A 22139-nucleotide genomic window follows, 5' to 3' on the forward strand; every position below is an offset into this window, starting at 1 on the left:
CACCGGTGCGGGGACTTGCATCATGTCTTGCTGTCTGTCTCTCCCGTCATGAGCCGCCCTTCAAGAACTGCACCTGACGGCCCCATCATCCGCAAGAGTACCGTCGAGAATCCCGTCCAAGCTCGGCGAAACCCTTGGACACGTCTCTGGCCCACCCACTGCCTGTACGAGCATGCTGCTGTTTCCGGGGATGCCAGAGCCTGCATGCCGCATCGCTAGTTCGCCATCTGTGCGCGTTGGAATCAGGCCAGCCACTCACACTGCGAGCATGAGCCCCGGCTCTCGTCTTTGCCAGAGAGGACTGGACGGGCCAAGCACAGGCAAAGCAGGTGTCTTTACCCCGTACTCGTGCTTGCAAACGCTGGTCCTGAGCCCTCCCTGCCGCCAGGAGCATGCCCCATGTCTGGTATTCATCCTTCGAAGTATGCGAAATGAGCATAGCCCAACCCGACTTTCCCCCCAAATCATAACTGGAAAGTTACTGGCCGTCGCTCTCCTCTTCACCAATGCTACAAGGGCCCTCTTCCCGCTCTCGCTGATGCACATGTATCTGTCTGGGTTGACCAGTCTCATGGCGTGACTCTCCGCACTCCTCTCTAACAAGCGCCATCATTAACACGCGTGTGACTCGAAATGGGCCCTTTCCTGCAAACCTCATACGCAGCCTGCTTCTTGATATGCTTTTTCTTTTCTTTTTTTGTCAGCGCTATATACAGACCCCTGGCTAGTCGACCAATACCGGCCGGGTCCGCTATATTAACATCCAGCCCTTTCGTGCTTGTTGAGTGGCAGAGCACATGCGAGAGAGAATTGTACTTGAAATGTAAGACACAAAGCCGCTCAATGTGGCATCATGCCTATCCCGCGGCTCCAGAATACGACGTGGGCTGTTGCATTTCATCGCAACCCGGCCAGCGCAAGCCTATTGCATGGCCAACGGCCTGTGCGGGACGCTGCAAGGAATCAAGTATGGTTCCATGTCCGGTCTTCTCAGCCTCATACATGACGACCGGTGAGCACAATGTGCCAGCACCAGCCTCTCTCTTTTTTCCATCCTCGCCTCTTTTTCAAATTGTCTCTTCAGATTGAGGGTGTGTATACCCTATGCCCGTACCCCGTGCTCTGCACTCTCATCACTTTAAGAGACATTTCAGGCAACACTACGCTGGGGCACAATTTCACAATTTCCATGTGGATTACACCAGAAGGTGATCATGGTCCTGTGTGCTATGACGCCGAACCCTCCCTGCTTAAGAGCTGATAACATGGGAGTTACAAGTGGTTACCGCTTGTTTTTCTCGTCCAAAGCACTCACCCCCGTGTGTTTTCTAAACTGCTCGCCCGGAGTATGATGCGATGTGATTGGCAACGTGGTGCATTTCCCCGCCCGGCAATGCTCCCCCTTACTCAAACTTGACTCGAATAGTCTTGAAAGTCTCCCTCGCTTCATGCAGTCGTATTCGTCTCATGAGCGGGCGGATGCAAAGTTGCGCATCCAGCTCATATGACTGAACACGTGTGTTAAATGATATACACTACTTGGTACGTAAAGCCGCCTTCTATCCCACCGCTCAGGGGGAACGTGCCTCTTTTGCAGAAGGGCTGCTTATACGGCTGCTACTCTATCCTTGGGTGGACTGAGTCTGGTAGGGCATTTTTGTGACTAGAGATATCGCACGGTATTGAATGAACTGACTAGTCACATTTGCCCTCGCCAGCTCAGCCTGACCTGTCGCAGCCGGGACCAGGGGACTTTGCATTGTCTACCACATCCGCACAAATGCTTGCCAGTCCACTCAGCTGGAGGCGAAATATTCCTGGAATCCATACTCCGGACACTTGCTGCTAATAGTGCGGACACTAGATCGACCGGAACCTCAGGGGTGGAAGAAGCCAATACGGTAGTGGATTTGCGATTCTTGTCCCATTTGCCCATCTGCCTGCCTGTTTCAACTCCCCTGTCCGGGTGCAAGAACACCCACAGGGAATACTGTACTACTACTAGGTATCCTATTGACGAGCACAAAGTACACCGCAGCAGACGACCTCAACAAGACTGGTTTGATTTCTGTTTGAGTCAAACTCAAGGGCAAAACTCCCACGATGGTGAATGTGGACTCAGAGTATTTTTATCATTTGCAAATCCTGTCTCACATGACAGGCATCCGTGGAGTATTGGCCTGCCCAGCTGTGTCAAGCCACCTGCAGCTGCGGCTTATCAAGAACAAATTATTGTTTTGCATCTGAGACTGTGATTGCTTTTTTCTCTGGTTTTTTTTGGGGGGGCGGTACTTTGCCGTTGGTGAGCTTCTATTCGTCTTTGTATCATGTATGTCTTCAGCCGTGGCTGGCTGCCAAGGATAAAAATATCACACCCTCGCATGGCCACTAAGGCTATTTTGCCATTTCTACTCGGTCTTCCCCTTTCCTACTTAATTTTAATTTACCCATCAGTCGTTACCAACCCAGTCAGCCAACGTTCCCCTCTTCGTCTCAACACAGGGCAATTTTTAGTAGTGAAAGAGGAAGGAGAGGAAGTAGGAGAAGAAGAAGAAGAAGAAGAAGAAGAAGAAGAAGAAGAAATAAGAGAAGATGCAGAGGCAAGAAGACACGGCGGTTGCCAACTCTATTGAGTTGATTCCGTCAACTTACATCACCAACTTGGGGGGTAGTCTGTACTTGATCCCATTTCTGCCAATTGCCGACAACGATATTGTTGACATAGACGATGAGGAGATGGAAGTCGGCACAATAGGGTTTGACAGGATCTCTCAATTCTACTTCTATGGCGTTTGTCGGTCGAAGGAATTCAGGCGAGCCTTTCCCTTTTGTTTCAACCCCAAGATTGCATTTTTGAAACCCCAGCATGTTGATACAGCTGTCGTACTGGAACAGTTTGCTTTTGAACATTCTGTTAGAGGATTCTGTAGCCCGCTGGTCAGCTTCACTTCCCACCATTCCCTTCTATAACTCTCAAAGAAGAATACTAAACAGAGGATAGGTCGAGTATCGCATCCGATTTTCTAACAACCTTTGTTACGGTCTCTTCAACATCTGTGACATGACAGAGCGAAAAGACTGGTGGATGGCGACAAAGGTGCGGGGATGGAACATCGGCGGCTGCCCCGAAGACGTCAGGAGGCTCATGCTCGTCCACATAATCGCAACTCAAGGGTGCAGCCCTGTGGTGACAGACGAAGACATGGACTACCCCAAGAACTGGTTGAAGATACTCCATGGCGAGGAAAGATCCCCGAGCGAGCTTGTTGGCCACCGGCCCGACGGTCGAACAGTATGCATTCACTCGATAGCCGTCTGCCCCCATCTTCAAGGCCTGGGCCTCGGCACTGCTACGTTGAAGTCGTACGTTCAGCGCATTCACAGCTCGGGCGTTGCAGACCGCGTCGCTCTCATTTGCCGCAAATCGGAGACCAAGTTTTTCCAGAAATGCGGCTTCAGAAATATTGGTCGAAGCAATACGACGACTCTCACTGGTGAATTTTACAACATGGTATGTTGCTACTTTATCTTTATCCAGTCTATACCTTGTGCTTTGTATCCATTTTGATAATCCATACTTGACTCATATCTGGTACTAACCTGATCCCGCAGGTTTTCGACCTACCGGGCCGCAATGATTTCATCAATTGGGATAAAATTGGGGGGGAGGCCGAATCGCTCTAAACTGTGCTAGTATACCTGCATCCTTTCGCGGTGCGAAATGGCATTCTTATTTCTTCTGGCGTCTGTATTTGCATTGGGTGGGAAGGATTTGGGATTTCTTTTCCTTTTGGGATATGATAAAGGCATACTTCGCCATACGCCTACGACACGTTAATGGCTAATGACATGGCTTAGAATAGAAGGGAAGGGTGGTCAACAATGACGAGAAAAATTAACACCAAAAAAAGAAGAAAAGAAAAAAAATGAGAAAAAAATGAGAAAAAATGAGAAAAAAATGAGAAAAAATGAGAAAAAAAATGAGAAAAAATGAGAAAAAAATGAAAAAAGACAAATAAAAACTCCCTCAAATTGGGGAGAGGTGAAGAAAAGAAAAGAAAAGAAAAAAGAAAGAGGGGAGACAACATGAACGAAAAGAGAAGACCAAACAGAAGGGGAAGCTGAACACAGAAGAGAGATGAGCTACAAAACGACTCGAAAAGTTATAACGACTCGGCAACAGCCGCCATTGCTCAGAAAAAGGATGCTGTGCCTTGACAAATGGGTTGTTGTAAGTACCATTGAGCAATCAATTGTTTCTTCATACGCTTGACATGTTTGCTGACTTTGAATTACAGAAGAGAGACGAGAATGAAACACTTAGTACTCAGTGAAGGTTAAAAAGGCTAAAGGATTATGGGCATCTTGGGAATTGGGAATCGGAAGGAATAACAAGAATGAATCGATAGTATTAATATTAAAAATTAAAATAAAATAACTACTCCCAATATGGATACTGAATCCTACCAATTCTACGTAGACTAGCTAGCTACTGCTCTTATTTACGATGATACTTTGAGATATAGGAGGGATATTATACTGAAGCATTTCCTTTTTCGCTCTTTTGCTCCTTTTTGTCCAACATCTACCTGGGCAGTGAAGAATCGGATTTACTACTACGTAGGTTATGTTTGCCCGCCTACTTGCTCAACACCAATGAGGCAGCTTTTAGTCGGTTGCCTTGTACTTGGCCCGGTACTCCTCCGTGTTCTTGATATCCTCGGGAGTAGCAAACCCCTTCATTCCATCGATAATGTCATCCAGGGTGAGGATGGCAAAGATGGGGATGCCATACTCCTTCCTCAGCTCGCCAATGGCACTCGGGCCAGGCTTGGAGTCGTCGCCGTCGGCAGCAGGAAGCTTCTCCATGCGGTCCAGGGCGACGACAATGCCGGCGACAATGCCGCCCTCCTTTGTGATCTTCTCAATGGCGTCTCGCTTGGCAGTGCCGGCGGTGATGACATCGTCGACGATAAGAACTTTCTTGCCCTTGAGAGGGGCGCCGACAATGTTGCCGCCCTCGCCGTGGTCCTTGGCCTCCTTGCGGTCAAACGAGTACGAGATGCGGTCCAGGTTCTGGGGCGCCAGCTCGCCGAGCTTGATGGTGATGGCGGAGCAGAGGGGGATGCCCTTGTAGGCGGGGCCAAAGATGATGTCAAAGTCGAGGCCGGATTCCTCCTGGGCCTGGATAATGGTCTTTGCAAAGGCAGCGGAGATTGCACCGGCGAGGCGCGCGGTGTGGAATTCACCCGCGTTGAAGAAGTAGGGCGATATTCTCTTCGACTTGAGCTCGAAGCTGCCGAACTTGAGGACGCCACCGTCAATGGCGGACTTTAGGAAGTCCTGCTTGTACGCAGGGAGCTGGGAGGAGGAAGAGGCCATCTTGTTGAAGGGCACGTGAGGTAAAAATGGCAAGGTAAAAAGAGAGAGGGGAGAAACAGAGGCGATGGTTGTGATCTGGAGCTGTATGAGCTTTTTATCACTAGCCAAGGGAAAGGAATGACACTCGTCAGGAAGTTGTTGATTCACCTACCTTTACTGGATATGAAATCACGGGCAGCAGCAAATGGAATCAGCGATTTGCTCCTCTTGTTGAAAGAGGAGGAGGAGGAAGAGAGGAAGAGGAATCTCGAAAGTTTGGCGGGGCACGAGATAAGAGGATGAAAAAAAAAAAAAAAGTTTAGCTACTGGGTATGAGGGCGATTGGGGCAATTCGCACTGTACATCACTCGCGGGATGGTAGAGGAAAGAGAAGGTAATGATGGCCTGATGTTGCCTATTATGTAAATATCAATTAATAAAGGCCTATATAAGCTAAATAGATATCAGCTGGATTAGTAAATAATTTTTTTGACTGGCGGTTATTTGGGTGGATTGGTCTTGGTATGAAAGAAAGCAAACGTGATTCATGTCATACTGACTGAATCAGTTTATCACAATATAGGTAGTCAATAGGTCTGTCTTCACCATTTGTTTCATATCATATGTATAATTACAGAAATATATATCATCATGTGCTTCATGACGTAGGATTAGAAATTCACGTCAAGTAGAATGTGGAAAGACGTCGTAAAATGGAAAAGATTGAGGTCGTGAGCCCTGTTCTCCTTCGTTCTGCTTCCTGGCATTCATTGTCTTTTCAAACAAGGTATGTGAACAGTTATGATAAGAGCCAGTTATTGTAACTAATCCAAAATCCATTACCAGTAATTTATCTACATTACCAAGCGCACCTTGCAAAGACCACTATGTAAAAGAATTTATGGCTTTCGCTTCACCAGACATAGCACACTGTATTACACTGTGCTCCATCTCAGCTGCTTTCCCCACCACTCAGCGGGGTCCCCTAATTCAAGTATTTTTCAGTATAAGATTGTATGCGGCGATACCTCTGGCTCATCCTGCACATGTCTGCCCCTCCAAAAGTGCCTGCCGCTTATCGATAAGTCCTTTTCAGCAACGGCTCCGCCCACAGCGAGAAAAAAAAATTCACCGCCTAGCCTAGACCCGGCATTTTGCTAACCTCGAAGTTCTTTTGGGGTATCCAGAAAAAAAAAAAAAAATAGCGACGAGGACATCTCAAAGCTGTAGTCTCACCACAAACAGCGCTCCTCGATCAAGTTGCCCGCCATGAAGACCACGTGGAAGGACATTCCCCCGGTTCCTACTCAGCAGGAGTTCCTGGACATTGTGCTGAGCAGGACCCAGCGCAAACTACCTACCCAGATCCGCGCCGGCTTCAAAATCAGCAGAATCCGAGGTATGTCGCATATCAACAGCCATTGGGCGGCATCGCCCAATGCCATAAATCATGTACATGCATGGCGAATGGCTCGCTTACACAAATCTAGCGTTCTACACACGAAAGGTCAAGTTCACACAGGAGACCTTTTCCGACAAGTTCGCCTCCATCCTCGACAGCTTTCCTCGCCTTCAGGACATCCACCCGTTCCATAAGGATCTGCTCAACACCCTCTACGATGCAGACCACTTCAAGATTGCCCTTGGTCAGATGTCCACTGCCAAGCACTTGGTCGAGACCATCTCTCGAGACTATGTCCGTCTCTTGAAATACGCACAGTCGCTCTACCAGTGCAAGCAGCTCAAGAGGGCGGCCCTTGGTCGCATGGCAACGCTGGTCAAGCGATTGAAAGACCCTCTGCTGTATCTGGACCAGGTCCGCCAGCATCTCGGCCGTCTCCCCGCCATCGACCCCAACACCAGGACCCTGCTCATCTGCGGTTACCCCAATGTTGGCAAGTCCAGCTTCCTCCGAAGCATCACCCGCGCCGACGTGGATGTCCAGCCCTACGCTTTCACCACCAAGAGTCTGTTTGTCGGTCACTTTGACTACAAGTACCTGCGATTCCAGGCCATCGATACCCCTGGTATTCTTGATCACCCTCTGGAGGAGATGAACACCATTGAAATGCAGAGGTATGCGATGCCGCTACTTACATCTTTCAAATTGACACAGTACTCACCAAAGACTTTAATATAGTATCACGGCTATCGCTCACTTGAGATCCGCCATCATGTACTTTATGGATCTGTCCGAGCAGTGTGGTTACTCAGTCCAGGCTCAGATTCAGCTTTTCCGAAGCATCAAGCCCCTCTTCTCGAACAAGCTCGTTTTCCTTGTCGTCAACAAGATTGACATCACCCGGCCCGAAGATTTGTCGCCAGAGCTCCAGGCTGAACTGCAGACCATCCTCAAGGCCGGCGAGGTTGAGATGCTCCAGCTCTCCTGCAACACCCTGGAGGGTGTGCAGGAGGTCAAGAACGCTGCCTGTGAGCGCCTGCTTGCTGAGCGCGTGAACCAGAAGCTCAAGGCTGGTACTACGAGCAGCGGAGCCATCGGAGGCCGTCTGGCTGAGGTCATGGCCCGTATCCACGTTGCCCAGCCTATGGGCGGCGCCGCCCCTGAGACCTTCATTCCCGAGGCCGTCAAGAACAAGAAGAAGTATGACAAGGACGACCCTGACCGACCCAGGCTGGCCAAGGACGTCGAGGTGGAGAATGGTGGTGCTGGTGTCTACAACGTCGACATGCGCGCCGACTGGATGCTTAAGAATCCTGAGTGGAAGTACGACAAGATGCCCGAAATCTTTGACGGAAAGAATGTCTACGACTACGTCGATCCTGATATCGAAGCTAAGCTGGCCGCCTTGGAAGAGGAGGAGGAGAGGCTCGAGCAGGAAGGCTTCTACGAGTCGGACGAAGACATTGAGGACGATGAAGAGGCCGAGATCATGCGCAAGGCAGAGCTCATCCGGGAGAAGCAGCAGCTCATCAGAAACGAGGCTCGCATGAAGAAGAGACTCAAGAACCAGGCCATCATCCCCCGCAAGTTTGTCAAGAAGCCGCTCTCGGAGATGGAAGACGCCCTGGACACTCTGGGTGTCGACACCACCGACATCGCCGAGCGAGCCCGCGCCACTGCCATCACCCGCGGCCGCGGCCGCTCATTATCGCGCCTCGGCACTGCGGACGCCGACTCCATGGACGTCGACACTCCCAAGACGGATCGCCAGCGTCTGCGCTCTCTGAGCAGACCTGCCAGCAGACACCCCGTCAGCCGCAGAGACGAGGGTGTCCAGGACGTGGCCACGAGGTCAAAGGCCGAGCGGATAGCCAAGCTCAACCAGAAGAGGATGAACAGAATGGCCCGACAGGGAGAGGCCGACAGACATACTTCTGCATCTCTGACAAAGCACTTGGTAAGTTTCGAGCCAACGAATTTGCTTGAATTGTTCATTTCGTGTGCTAACCTTGTTTCTTCTACAACAGGTTGCCGGAAAGCGCGGTATTGGCAAAACCAACCGACGATAAGCCATTTGAAAAAAACTTTGGGGAGCTTTTTTTTTTTTTCCGCCTCCTCCATTTTCTTTCATATCATTGCTGGCATTATTTTTTTCTGTGTTTTTCGGCTATTTTTGAAATTTGTCAAGTGTTAGAACCTTTCGCACCGTTTACGAGGGGAAAACACTATTGCTCAGGAGTTGGGCGTTCTTGAAGGGTGTTTTATACAATCCAGAAAGAAAGTAGTTGGAGCAAGGCTGCGCGGTAAAGGAAGGGTTGAGGAAGCGGGGGAGAGCGGAGGAGGTGAATGAGTATAGAGAATTCATTTCCCTGTTTCGTTTTTCATATATGGAGAGGAAAGATGTTCAGAAATGGATAGATATTCCTTTCGATGGAAGGGGCAGTAGTAGTAGTAGCATACGGCATTAAGTCGCCTACGACAACGATTCATCATGATGAGAGAGAGAGAGAAAATCAGATTAATGGCTTTCGAATTTGAATTAAAAGTACAAATATACTGCTTTGACAAAAAGTCCCTATATGATGATGTGATGAGAAAGTCTTATTATATATGATAAGATTTCCCCCGCCTTCCTCTTTTTTCTTTGTTTCTCGATACTTGTCCTTTGCCACCTATGCTTGATGTACTTAAATGATGATTTTTTTTTTTCAATCATGATTATTGACATTTACCGAACCAGAAACAAGAAGAAAAAAAAACATGGTCGCTCTTCGCAAAAAGTTTAGAGGGGGAGAAGTATCAACTCCAAAGATCTCGATAGCATGATTTAACAGACAAAAAGATTGGCAACCACTAATTTCGCTTCTTACTCTTCCGCAACGTTGATGCCCTCCCTCAGACCTTCAACCTTGAGCTCCTCGCCGGTGGCGCGGCGGTAAATGTCTTTGACGTCATCCGTCGTTGTCTCAAAGTGGCTGGTAGCATCGTAGCTCTTGGAGATGAAGATGTTGTCCCTGGTGCCGTCCTCAAGGGGCTCGTGGATGGGGATAGGAGGTCCCTGTTTGAAAGCAAGTCAGCATTCCGGAAACTCGGCTGAGGCGCAGGAGCTGATGAAATAGTTGACTCTCGCCTCTGGGGCAGAGCGGGTAATAAAATCGAACTAGCAACTTACCATGAACTGCTCCTCAATAGCTCCGAGACGCTCAAGACCGGGCTGGAGCTCGAGGTGGTGGTTCGCCTCAGTCTCAGAGATGGTAGAGACAATGGCGATCCAGTAGCCCTTGGGGCAGACATTGTGGGCAGATGAGACGCAGGCCACATAGATGTCTGTGAAGGAAAACGTCAGCATTGGACTATATTTCAAGTGTGTTTTTGCTTTCAAAGGGTCAATCCTTACCGTTCTTTCGGCCGACCTGGGACTGGGGAATAATAATCTGGGCAGAGTCGCTGTCGTTGGTTCCAGCAAGAGGGTGCTTGAGGATGCAGATGGCCCTCAGGACATGGCCGACAACCTTGGTCTTTCCGGGGAAGTATGAGGGGTCACCAAGGATCAGCTTGGCCTTGGTCTCAAACTTCATCTCCTCGACTCCGGTCATGGTGGCCTTGATGCCAACGGCCTTGTCACCATCGTACAGGAGCTCGTCAATGTTGGTGTTGAGCATGTAGGTACCGCCGTAGATGGCAGACAGACGAGCGAAGCCCTGGGGAAGCTCGCCAAGACCGTACAGGGGGTAGATGTATGGGGACTTTCCGTATCGAGCGACGGAGTTACCGTACAGGCGGATACGCTCAATGGCCTCAGGAGCCTGGCCAACGGTGGTGATGTAGTCATCAGTGAGGTACAGGGCCATGGAGTGGCCAATGAAGTCCTTGGTGGCATCCTCGAGGCCGAACTTGTCATAGACATCCTTCATGGTGCAGGTGTTCATGTCAAGACCTATCAAGGTGGAAGAAATACCGGATTAGTCACCCATCAATGACATGCCAAAACGGGGGACCTTGCATGGAGAAAAGGGGGGCGGCAAACCTTTGTGTGTGGCAGGGTCCTTGGGATCGAAAGTGCCAATCCACTCGATGAAGGACTTCATGCGGCGCTTCTCAAAGAGGCCCATGAGAGGCGACTTGAGGGCCTCGCCGGCATCTGAGGGGACCTTGGCAACGGTGGCCTTGGAGCTATTGCCCTGCTGGACGTAGCTGCCGGCAACCTGCTTGAACTCCAGGTATCGGGTGACGTCGGTGGAGACGAGGATGTTGGTCAGCTCGCCGGATGACATGAGGAGCTTGGGGACAAGGTCGATGTTCCAGTCATTGAGGCGGCCGTACTTCTTCCAGGGCTCTTCACCCTCCTTGAAGTTGCCGTACTTCTTGAAGAGCTAGGGGGGTTGTTAGAAAATGCGCTGTACAGGTGCAAGGATGCAGCAGTATTGTAAATTCGTGGATGGAGATTTACCGTCTCAAGGTTTACGGAGGCAGCCTCTCTGTTGGAGCAAAGCGTTGTTAGTAACCCGTGCCCTCAATGGCGGTGATGCCACGTCGACGTAACAGGAGCCAGGGGGGACAGAACATACCCTCCGTAGTGGTCATTGCGGTCAATGTGGAGGACCTTGCGGCCCTTGACACTCAGGACACTTGAAGACACGGATGATGTCAGTACAGACGGCCATGAATGCTGTGTGTTTTGTTTCCATTGACGTCGTCCGCTTACCCGGAAAGGATACACTCGGTCAGGCCTGATTAAAAAGGGGGTCAAGTCAGCAAAGGAACCAAGCTCATGGACACAACTGCTAGCTGGCAAACAACAGAAGAGCTTCCTGGAGATGCCAGAGCCCATTGCGTGGCGATGCGGATGCCCAAAGCCGAAGCTTCAAGCTCCTGGCCAGCTAGCAAGCCAAGGCAGCAAAACGTACCGGTGCCCAAGACGATGACATCGTACTCCTTTGCAATCTCCTCCATGGCTGTGGGTATAATAGACGGGTTGGTGATGGGCGTGGAAAGAGCAGGCTTCGGTCCGGGGGGGATAGCCAGCAGGCAGGCAGAAAGAGGAAAGGAAGAAAAAAAGTATGTCGGGGAGAGGAGGAAGCTTTTGAAGAGTTGCAAAGCTTTTGGTTCTAATACGGAGCACGGAGTAGCAGCGGTAGTAGGTAGGTAAGTAGAGGGGTTGCAAGTGGCGGGGTTTTGGTTTGGCTTTGGTTTTGGGAGCAAATCAATCGGTGAGGTGCGGAGACGAGCGTCGAGCTGTTCTGGGCAAGGCGGCTCCACCGTTCAAATCATCAGCACGCTGGATTCCGACTAGGGGGGGAATTTGGTCGACAATTAATTCATTAATTCATTCTATTCTTGTTCTGCCGTCTCTGATCATTTTCCTATTTTCATGCTAATCGTAATCACAATCACAATCACAATCATTCAGCGGCAGATACTCGAAATGAACACACCGCTCGCCAAGTTGTCCATACGAGGCCCCAACCGTGAAATCACAGTCGTCCGTGAAAATTGCCCCGCCGTCGTAATACCGTCTCCAAATCTCCAGCTCCCCTGATCTGATCCCAAAGGGCTACCCCGTACGACTAGCAGCATGTCTCACAAGAGCAGCAGCAAGTGCCGGATCTCGCATGGCAACGGCCACAACCACAGCAGGATGCAATTGGTCAAGTGACGGTAGGATTAAAAGAAGATAGAGAGAGAGAGAGGAGAGTAAAGGAGAGAGAGAGAGAAAGAGAGAAAGAGAGAGAAACAAGGCTGCAGCTTCATCATCAATACTGTTTCATAAGGCGGTGTCTCTCTTCTCTCTTCCCTCTTCTTCTCTCTCTCCGTCATCCTACTCATATCCCCTGGCGGCCCATCAAAAGAGAATAGACCATCCATCACAACTCCACAATTCGTACCCAAGCTAACAGCTGCCCATCTCCGAGTACTTCCATTCACCGCCGCCCCAGGCCACGCCGCATAGGTAGCATCTCCAGATGCCCCGTTAGCGCAGCCGTACTCGGATGTACCACCACGCCAATACTCCCCGTACCAGCTCATCAATAAACCGTCCCGGAACTTTCAACCCCCTGGTCACCGGGCTGAATGAAACGGTCACGGACGGAGTAGCATCAGTACCAGCGCTGCATAAAGCCAAAATGAAAAAAAGAAGGGGTTAGCGAGAGAGAGAAGAAGGGGGAGAAAATAGGGGGGGCCTTCTAATGAGGCGAGCCTCGTCTCATTTCGTCTTTTTTTCTTTTTTCCAGCTCCCAGTCAGTCGCTGGGGACTGCCAAATGACCAGCACGGGCTGAAATTGAAATTGAAATTGAAAATTGAAATTGATTCGACTCTAGCCTTAGTTGCGTTCATCAAGTCATCTCGATAGTTCGGTATACGAGTATATCGTATTGTACCAGTAGTAATATACATGCCAATTGCTTCGTCGGATACAGGTACACAAATCCTATACATAGGTAGTACTACACGCGGCCGGCCAGAATACATCTCCGTGATATCATGCTGGGCCCGTCGTCGAACCGCTTCCCCCCCTAACCTCGCTGACCTTTTTTCCCTTTTTTTCTAAAATTGACCTCGGTATTCTCTTCTTTGGTTTTGATCTTCCAACGCCCGCTCGCCTCGCCTCGCCTCGCTTCTACCGTAGAGGCTCCTTCAACTCCTTGCCTGCTTCTTCTGTAGCAGGAACATCATCGTATCCCTCTTCGTATGCAGACGGCGTGTACACCTGACCTTCTCCTCCTTCCAGGTTAATCTCGGGATCCGACTTGGCAACCTCGACGGCATCCTGCCAGGTGTAGAATCGCTCCGTAAGAGCATGTTTGATCGCTCTCATCGTCTTCGTAACCTGTCACACGACACAACTATTAGTAAAAAAGAAAATAAAAGAAAAAAGAAAAAAAAAAAAAAATCAAAATCCCAAGCTTCAAGGCTACTCACCTCTTCATCCCGTGAATCAATCTCCCGCTCTCCGAACCCAAGCTTCCCCCTCAACAGCTCCGCCCTCGCCGTAGCCAGCATGTTCCTCTCCTTGCAACACTTCCACCACAGGGCATGCAGGTCTTCCCACGACTTCCTCCGCAGCTCCTCCACCTCCCATGCTCGCCCGTGCTCCTCCGTCTCCTTGGGCGTCAGCAGGAGCTTCCCCGGCGCGGGGAAGAACCCCCACAGCCCGTGGCTCTCGTCAACCTCAATCTTGGGCTGGAACTCGACCGGCTTCGGCAGTGGCATGTTGGACATGGACAGCGGCTCACGCGGGCCCGATCCATAGAGGCTGCTGACGCCTCGTCGCTTGTTGCTGTCCTTTGTCTTGCGCTTGCATTGCGGCGCCGTCGTCGTGAAACTGGCTACTCGCATCGACGAGGCCGGCAGGAAAAGGCTTGATCTCGGGCCCTTGTGGAGAGACAGGCCCAGCCTTGAGGCGCAGCCTGATGAGGCTCGAAGCGCATTGGGCGCTGCTGCAATTGACATTGTGGCGACGAGAGAGAGAGAGACAAAAACTGAACGTCAAATCATCAATCCATCAGCTTCAAGTCGCTTAGATCTTCAGACGAGGCACAAAATTTGGGAAATCGGCTGCTGCTTCTCGCCATCTCATTGGCCAGCCTGGCGCACCTTGTGCCCCGCCTTGTGGTTGAATTTGCCTGCTTAGTCACCCAATGCGATAGCCACGCTGATATGCTTAGAACAAACTCTCGGCTTGTAGACTACCTATGATATGAATGAGTTGATGCGTGTAATTCCTGTTGGCAACTCTCATAGCCATTACTCTCATCTCTCAGATGCCACATATCGCTCCTCAAAACTCAAAACTCTCTCAAAGATCTAGAACGTAGATTCAATGGAGTTGTAACTGTAAAGAGCAGACAACAACAGAAGCAACCCTTCAGTCTCGCATGTATTGCACAAGTACCTACATGTAGCAACGAGTATATCACAACTCAAGTCTCAACTCTTTCTTCTCAAATCCGCCCAAAGACCCTCTCTCATCTTTTGCCACAGCCCATCTCCGCAATAGTACAGAGTACTGTACATGATCCCGGTACCTAAAAATAACACCCTGCTCCAGGTTATTTACCCCGTACATTAACTAATGCTCACTCCATATCCTGCCGCCCCGTGTGCCTTAGGACAGCCACAGGATTGAAACATGCATATTCCGCTGCATGAGGGGGTCGGGGCATCAATAATCTCTCAAGCCGAGACTCACAGCCCAGGAGCTAATGCAATTTAAGATTTAATTGTCTCTCAGCACAAGGCAAGCAAAGTTCTGGCGCTTTCGATAGTCTCTCACCGATTCGGCCCAAGAGACCCCCGATGTATCTGCACAGGGTAATAGATAACGCCACAACGAAAAGCAAACAACCCAACACGGCACAAAAGGACAAGTATTCAGCACAATCAACTTGCCACCTCGTGTTTGTCTCATGGCGGCAACGGCCCAAGGCCCAGGCCAAGCAAACTATGCGTCGAGCCACCGAAATATTCTCCGGAAGCCGCTCGTCGCTCCCCGTCTCCTACGCTAGCAAGGCAAGGAGGCCAGCGGTAACACTACTCCGTACAAGCAACTGCAAACCAGGAGCGCGAGTACCAGCAGGTCAAGTTTGGCCTGGCCTGGCCCGGCCCTACCTGCACAAGCACGCGTCCATATCATCCCTTGACCGGGTGGTATCGTACGTGTCCGCGATTGGTGATGCCTGCAGGGACTTGCAGCAATACCCCTCCAATATCCAGACACGCACGGAGTACAGTGTCGACGGCTCCTCGAATCATATACCATGCGCTCACCGACAGTGCTTTGTGCAGGACCAATTTCTCAAGACACGGCTGAGACTTCTCATCATCCACGCTGCGTGACATCACGAGCAAAAAGGCTTGCAAAGTCACAAGCGCTTTTCTGACCAACATGCAATGAAACCCTACTCCGAAGCAAGGTTGACAACGCCCCTCTCACGCCACCAGACAAATCCATCCGGGCCAATAATACCGAGCAGCCTGTCTTATCCTGCGACTCGGTACAGGTACCGGTATATGTTTTGTTTGTAGACATACTCGTACCCGTACATGTCTCGAGTCGACCGGACACTCTACCCCGGCCCTGACCACCGAGGTCTCGTCGCTTGGGATGTCCTTGCAGGGAAACCGAGAGAAAAAGCAAGACCCAATAACAAACGCCCAACGATCATGCGCCGTGCAAGCATTCAGTCCATATTACTGGATGCTGGGAGCAGGGAGGCCGAGAGAAAGAGAGCGCGAGGCAACAAAGAGAGCCTGAAGTAATGCACCTTGCCGGCGTTCATTGAGACAACTCATTGCCAAGATTCATAGACACCGACCCGTGCACCGACATGATACTATGATGTGAACAGAGACATGGTGGCGCCTCCGAACCGCCCAGGCACTGGCCGGCCGGTTTCCCGCGATGCATGGCGTACTACAGCCGCGTTCACCGGATCCACGTATATAGTCGGGGCCGTCGTCTCGAATCCGACTGGTGCACGTATCACTGAGGCGTTCGTGTATCAAAGGCAGACGAGGCAGGGAGAGACTTGGGCGGGTAGACAGAGTGAAAAGAGAAAACAAGAGCCCGGAAAGCGTTGGGACCCTTCCGGTGCCAGGGGCACACCACGCACAGCCCGTCGTACCCTTGAGCTCTGCGCCAACACTTGTTGAATCCTTTGTTGTTTGTCCATCTCTCAGAAACATCATCCATGTCATCCAAGTCAGGACAATGGAGTGATTGTACGAGTACGAAACACCAGCGGGGTGCAATGTAAACACATGAAGTGCGGCGGTAATATAGTACTGGCCTTCTCGGCGCGTGGATCGATGCCCGGCTATCGGATTCATGTAGCATTGGGGTCCGTGTCGGGGCAGCTCTGGCCCGGAGAGAGAGACTGGATACGGAATGCGGAGAGTGCTTGTAGCACTACAAGTGGTAATGTGGACATGCGTCTGGATCTCCCCATTTTTGCGTCTCCGGCCCTGGGCGAGTATACTCGTACTGGTATACTTTGTATGCCGGATAAGCTTGCATACCGGGCGCCCTGCCCTTCCTTTTTTTTTCTGTCCTGTTTCCCCTTTCACCCAAGCCCCCGTTCAGCCCTCCGTATGGAGTACATGGCGCAAGGTCAGCGGACTGTCCCGCAACGATGGAAGCTGATACTCGTGCTAGCATCGGGAAGTATACCAAGTGCCGGGGGTGGAGTAGTTCTATGTAAAGGCAACTCGTACGAGCTTCTTGTATATCCGTGCCAACGGCTTCAATCGTTTTCGGCCCCATGTACCTTAGATAACGCCGCCTATTTACGCCACAGGTACGGAGTATAAACTCTACCCAACAAACACCACAAAGAAGGAAAGAAAACATACAGGGGGGCCTTGAAGCAGGGGAAGAAAGTCAACCTGGTACCTTAACAGGCGAGGATGGAAATCAGCTCCGTAAGGATGACGTGTTTCACATCATCTTTCCGTTAATATGAAGCCAACGTGACAGAATAATAGAAGCCTTGCAGCATTCATAAAGCTGACTCGAGGTCTCACCCACCTGAAATAGCGTTGGACAGCACGGCAGAGGAGATTGGCTTCAGATGATGCAAGGAGGGCAGCCTTCGGCCATTGGTGGCTATGAGTGATGCTTTGATTCACAGGTTATTAGTAGGCAGTACTCTTCTTTCACAGTATGCGGTTGCTGGCATCCTAAAAAGCTCCGCTTTTCATGGCGAGGACGAAGCCGCAAATAAATCGCTCCATACTGGGAGGTAGTTGTACGCCAAGAGACCTTGCTGGTAGAGCGAAATCTAATTAAAAAAAAAAAAAAGGATACTGTCGGTGTACTTACTCGTACAGTCCAAAAGCATTGGGATTGAAGCTGAACTGCAATTCGAGTCGAGACAGTCCATTCTTCGGACAAATTTACGCCCCCTTTGGCTGGCGACGTGTCTCGGCAATGTAATGTCAATGCATCGGTACCTAGCGGTTACAAGCCAGTACAGTAGAGCGGTCCCATTTCGCCGCAGCTGCCGCTATGAGGTATCTGATCCAGCGTGGGGGTCTTTTCCATCGAGAGGCCACTTGGCTGTACTAATGGGTTCCTGCAAACCCGACTGGTCAGCATGGGGCGTTGTGAGGGGTTGGACAGGCTGGCCCCCCTTTCCGCTTCGTACTCCAAGTCCCTCGCACGTACGGAGAACCTGGCAGTACCTTGGTTGCTTGGGTATGAAGCGGTCCGCTCCTTGGTGGCATTGCAGCACGTACGAGTAGGGTATGCATGTACTTGTTGGTACAGAGCCTTCTCGCATCCACGGAGGTGCCATGTTGGGGGCGTTGTGTGGCCCAAATGCCCAGCCATCCCTCTCCAAGAACAGCAACGCACCTAATACGAATGCAAGCCCTGTCCTCTTCTTGGTGCCTGATTTGCATTACTTGGATGCCAAGGGTTTGACGTGACGTTTGGGCTACATTCGCACCAGTAGTCTTGTAGTCATCCTGGCCTAGAGAAGCTCTTGTGACCCTACGGGAGTAGTGCTATTCACAAGTATATTAGCACTTAGTGAGATGACACGAGTTGGTAGCTGCTTGATGAGCCATCTCCCAGGCAGCAGGATAAAGCATCCCCCCTTCTGCTCCCTCTGACATTTTTCTTCGTTGGGAATGCTAGAGCAACAGTGCTCTGGACTCTGTACTCTGTACTCCGTACTCGTACCAGCATCGCTAGTAGTTACCGCCACTACAGGCTTGCATGTATATTCCCGCTTTCGCCGGCGCTAGTTGGTTCATTGTTGGCAAACGCGCAAAGTCTTCGCTCATACTAGGGACCTTTTCACGGCATGTTAGGTAATCTGAATAGCCTAGCAATAGCCTGATATGTCGGCTCCATTCGGCAAACTTCTGAGAAGCCCTGGTTCCACTCGGCGCTTGTGCTAGCAAACCAAAGCATGGATGCCGAAGCTAGATGGACATGGGATCCAGACGAAGACTCGAGTGCTGAATCGGAGCTTAGGCCCGTCGGCAAAATGGGGAAGGTGTATTCGTAAGATGCCATTGTATCGTGTACTCGTACTGAGTACATGGTCTTGCCAACCTGGATGAGGATGAGCATGCAGGTCAACAACTGATCCCAACAGCCACACCATTACGTTTTGCGTGCGATGCAACATATGGATTTGGACGGCTGACGGAAAGGCTGTAAATCCATCATCAGGTGACATCCTCGACTCTTGAACGGCACATTTGTTGTTTCCTGTGATTCCTTCCCAATGGCACTTGGTTGTGTGTGTGGTTGCTCATGGTCATCAGTAATTTGTACTAGTGACTTGTAGCTCATTTTCTCTGTTTTACATACTCTGATTCGCACACGAGAGTGCGGGCGCAGAGTTTCGACTGCGGCCAGCCACTCTCCCTCTTGGGGGGATTTGTTGTGGTCAGCATCATTCAATGGCGTGAGGTTTCGAGTAAAGAGACCACCATTGAGTGATGTTTTTGTCTTGCGCGTCTTGGTTTTTTTTTTAGGTAGACCTACCGTAAGACTCGGCTCCGCGAAGAGCCTTTTTCCCGTTCAGCACCCCCAATGGTTGCATGGCGGAAGTCTCCTCATCCATTGCAATGTTCGCGAGGCCACTCCCACGTGGAAGCCCGCCAATAGTGGCCCGTTTGGGGCTTCTGCAGACACCACCTGTGCTCGAGAACTTTGGTTGTCTGCCCGCTAGCGGTAGAACGCCCTTGGGAGGCCATCGTGAGCTGGTGAGCGTCTCGTTGTTGCTAGCCTCGACTAGCCTCTTGTCACCGCCCTTCGTTCCACAGCTAGCCGCTGGCCGGATTTTTTGTCGGACAAAGTAGGGAGTACAAAGAGCATGATTCTCGTCACAGTGGCTGGGCTAGCAATATATTCCGTACGGAGCACATTTCGCATTAGGATGGGCCAAGCATCCAAGCTCTGGAAAAGTTCGCGCTAACATGCCAAATACCCCTGCAATTTCGGGGTTATTTGGCGGGCCTGGATGCTAGCAGTGACGTCGAAGCGACCCAAGATGGCCTCCTGCACGCCAAAAACTGCGAGGATCGAATGGCAGTGACTTGGTTGGGGCTAGTTCCATTCCGGACTCCGTCGCAGCCGGCGGGAAATTGGGGCGTGGACTTGTATATCTTGATGTGCGGTAAAGAGTTCGGCAACAATGGAGACGCCCTCCCGCCAGGGGTACAAGGTAGAGGACAAGGTAGATGGTACTTTATATCCATGAGAAATCCGTCGCCAACCCAACTGGACGTTGCCTTGAGAAGCAGTGATGGTGGCTCTCACATGCCTGTCCTGCCGTTGTGCAAATGACCGCACTGGGAAATGAATTTGAAATGAGACGAGGTGCTGTACTGTACATGTACCGTCAAGTTTCTTCCGCTGGCCCGTTTCGGTGCTCATTGCGGCGATTCATGCTTGGCAGCAGCAAGCCTAGGCCACCACGTATTCATGTGCAAGTAGTTGATAGAATCGAGCTATCAAGGTGCCAAGAGGCGCACAAATACGAAGTCGCGGATAGGCAGTCTATGCGCGAGGCCTCGAACCATGTCGAGAGGCGTGTAAGTACTCGTAAACACGTTGGCAATGCCATGCCTAAAATAAACTGCTTCTGGTGTCCGCCCGTTACACGGGAAGCACGAGGCCCTACTTGGTCGTGCGCGAGGACAGTAGTATTAGCATATCAGCCCAATCTTACTATGGAGTCCATCGTGATGCATATTCAGGGCGCATGTGCTAGTAGCAGCAGCATATCGTCAACGGGAAAGGAAAAAAAAAAATACGGAGGACGTCCGCTGTGGTTCTCCTCGGATGCGGGCGTTGGTAGGCCACCAGTCCTAAATCTTGATCCCAACGGATCTGGCAACGCAGTGGAAATGGGGCCGATGGAGAAGTTCGGAACGGGCAGCCAACATGTCAACTATCCACTCGTGCCACCGGTCCCGCTGCATCGCCAGGAACGTTGGCCCCAATGCCGAAGTAAGTGTGCGGACAGAATGGATACCAGCGGCCACCGTGGTCCTTTCCAGCGTTACACAAATGCCCTATTCGTGCGTTCAATTCTGCCACGATCGATCGGGTCCCAGAAGGTTGGAATCGAGGTTGGCGTGCTAGGCCACAAGAAAAAGAGGCGAGAAAAAAAGAACAAAATGGAGAGCATCCCACCCACCAACAACGCACTGTCGGATTTGTTGATTTGTCGATAACGCAATTTTCACTGATGAAATGTCTCAGTTTTTTCTTCAGAGGCCAGCCACGCACGTTGAGGTAAATGGCATGTCATTCGGTTTTCCAATTCGAGCAGTTCCGGTTTGGAACAAAACATCAACGACAGGGATCTCTAGTGACTGGTGCGCGTTTGAATCGTGATTCCTGCTCTGGAGCGAGTATTCTGTACCCAAGTTGCCAAGTAGAGTACAAGTCGAGTGTGACCAGCCGTCAGAATACTCAAATGTGCGCGCGCAATGTAAATCTTCAGCACGAACAGGAGTAAGCAGTTGTCGTGTCCAGCCCCGTGTCGCCAGACACTGTCCCTACCAGTTACCGAGCCATACATACCTAGTAGTAGCTTTTGGGACTTGGGCCATGACATCGCCATTTCTTACACCCGTCCTAATGCCTACAAGTAGCAGCTACCTCGGCCACAGACTTACTCGTATCCGGCGACTCATGCGTCTTCGTGAGGGGGCCACCTGGAACTTGGCCAGCCACCTGTCGCCAGTGATGGGAGGAATTGCACTTGGTAGGCGGGCTTGCTACCTCTTTGGGCCATGGCGCAAGCAGGTGGTATGGCAATACTCCATTTGTCAGCCGGCTGGGATGCTCCCATTGTCTAGATTCGAGCTGCGCTAGTGGTGAGAATTGACTCGCCGGGTTTTGCTGGACCGATAAGATGCCACAGAGATGAGTCCAAAAAATCTGCACGTCAGGCGGTGAGGCGCAGTGGTGCCGACGCGGTTTGGAGCTAGTCGGTTTGGGGAAAACTCGGGAGTGCGCAAGAGGCGGGCAGGGAAGACGGGGGTGACGTAACGATGCGGCGACCCCCAATTAGCCGCCAACTAGGCTGAACAGAAACGGCCTGAGCGATTGCGACGGTGCTGTACTGTAGCGCTATAGCGCTGGGCATGTTGGCGAGCGACAGACGCCACGAAAAATAAGGAATTTTCCCATTCATGTTTCTCTTTGACGAAACGGTTTCAGATCAGGCAAAGAGGCGTTAATACCCACTCGCCGAAAACAATCCGCGACCAATCTACGGAGTACAACACTTGCCGAATCTCTCTCTTCGGTGAGTGTGTACGGAGAGCATATGTACACCCTAAACCCATGTTAAAACCATGTTAGTGCCTGTGTTGTAGTCTATGTACTCGTACTTCTAGCTT

The 22139-nt window shown here is 50.9% G+C and overlaps 6 protein-coding genes across 6 annotated transcripts; 2 read left to right on the forward strand and 4 right to left on the reverse strand.

Moving 5' to 3' along the window:
- Positions 1 to 2811: 2811 nt before the first annotated feature.
- On the forward strand, positions 2812 to 3508 carry TRIVIDRAFT_119401 (uncharacterized protein; the record flags this gene model as incomplete). The annotated part of the gene is made up of 2 exons (XM_014101134.1): positions 2812 to 2937; positions 3002 to 3508. Coding segments are annotated over 2 exons (633 nt in total), but the record flags the coding sequence as incomplete, so codon positions are not given.
- A 1160-nt stretch (positions 3509 to 4668) lies between these two features.
- On the reverse strand, positions 4669 to 5382 carry TRIVIDRAFT_28689 (uncharacterized protein; the record flags this gene model as incomplete). Its single annotated transcript, XM_014101135.1, has 1 exon — positions 4669 to 5382. The coding sequence occupies one exon, from the start codon at positions 5380 to 5382 to the stop codon at positions 4669 to 4671; it is 714 nt and encodes a 237-aa protein (XP_013956610.1).
- Positions 5383 to 6555: 1173 nt separating this feature from the next.
- On the forward strand, positions 6556 to 8832 carry TRIVIDRAFT_78890 (uncharacterized protein; the record flags this gene model as incomplete). The annotated part of the gene is made up of 4 exons (XM_014101136.1): positions 6556 to 6760; positions 6852 to 7437; positions 7502 to 8720; positions 8791 to 8832. The coding sequence occupies 4 exons, from the start codon at positions 6631 to 6633 to the stop codon at positions 8830 to 8832; spliced, it is 1977 nt and encodes a 658-aa protein (XP_013956611.1).
- Positions 8833 to 9290: 458 nt separating this feature from the next.
- Positions 9291 to 11890, reverse strand: TRIVIDRAFT_71413 (uncharacterized protein; the record flags this gene model as incomplete). The annotated part of the gene is made up of 8 exons (XM_014101137.1): positions 9291 to 9821; positions 9936 to 10090; positions 10161 to 10700; positions 10791 to 11136; positions 11214 to 11241; positions 11332 to 11391; positions 11469 to 11493; positions 11671 to 11890. 8 exons carry the CDS (start codon positions 11714 to 11716, stop codon positions 9630 to 9632), a joined length of 1392 nt encoding a protein of 463 aa, XP_013956612.1.
- A 1493-nt stretch (positions 11891 to 13383) lies between these two features.
- Positions 13384 to 14216, reverse strand: TRIVIDRAFT_149553 (uncharacterized protein; the record flags this gene model as incomplete). Its single annotated transcript, XM_014101138.1, is given in 3 exon segments — positions 13384 to 13593; positions 13606 to 13609; positions 13786 to 14216. The coding sequence occupies 3 exon segments, from the start codon at positions 14214 to 14216 to the stop codon at positions 13384 to 13386; spliced, it is 645 nt and encodes a 214-aa protein (XP_013956613.1).
- A 3245-nt stretch (positions 14217 to 17461) lies between these two features.
- Positions 17462 to 20160, reverse strand: TRIVIDRAFT_60746 (uncharacterized protein; the record flags this gene model as incomplete). The annotated part of the gene is made up of 7 exons (XM_014101139.1): positions 17462 to 17545; positions 17587 to 17717; positions 17932 to 18098; positions 18677 to 18828; positions 19090 to 19148; positions 19267 to 19621; positions 20044 to 20160. The coding sequence occupies 7 exons, from the start codon at positions 20158 to 20160 to the stop codon at positions 17462 to 17464; spliced, it is 1065 nt and encodes a 354-aa protein (XP_013956614.1).
- Positions 20161 to 22139: the final 1979 nt, after the last annotated feature.

The sequence above is a fragment of the Trichoderma virens genome, assembly GCF_000170995.1.
Source record: "Trichoderma virens Gv29-8 chromosome Unknown TRIVIscaffold_6, whole genome shotgun sequence".
Classification (NCBI taxonomy): Eukaryota; Fungi; Ascomycota; class Sordariomycetes; order Hypocreales; family Hypocreaceae; genus Trichoderma; species Trichoderma virens.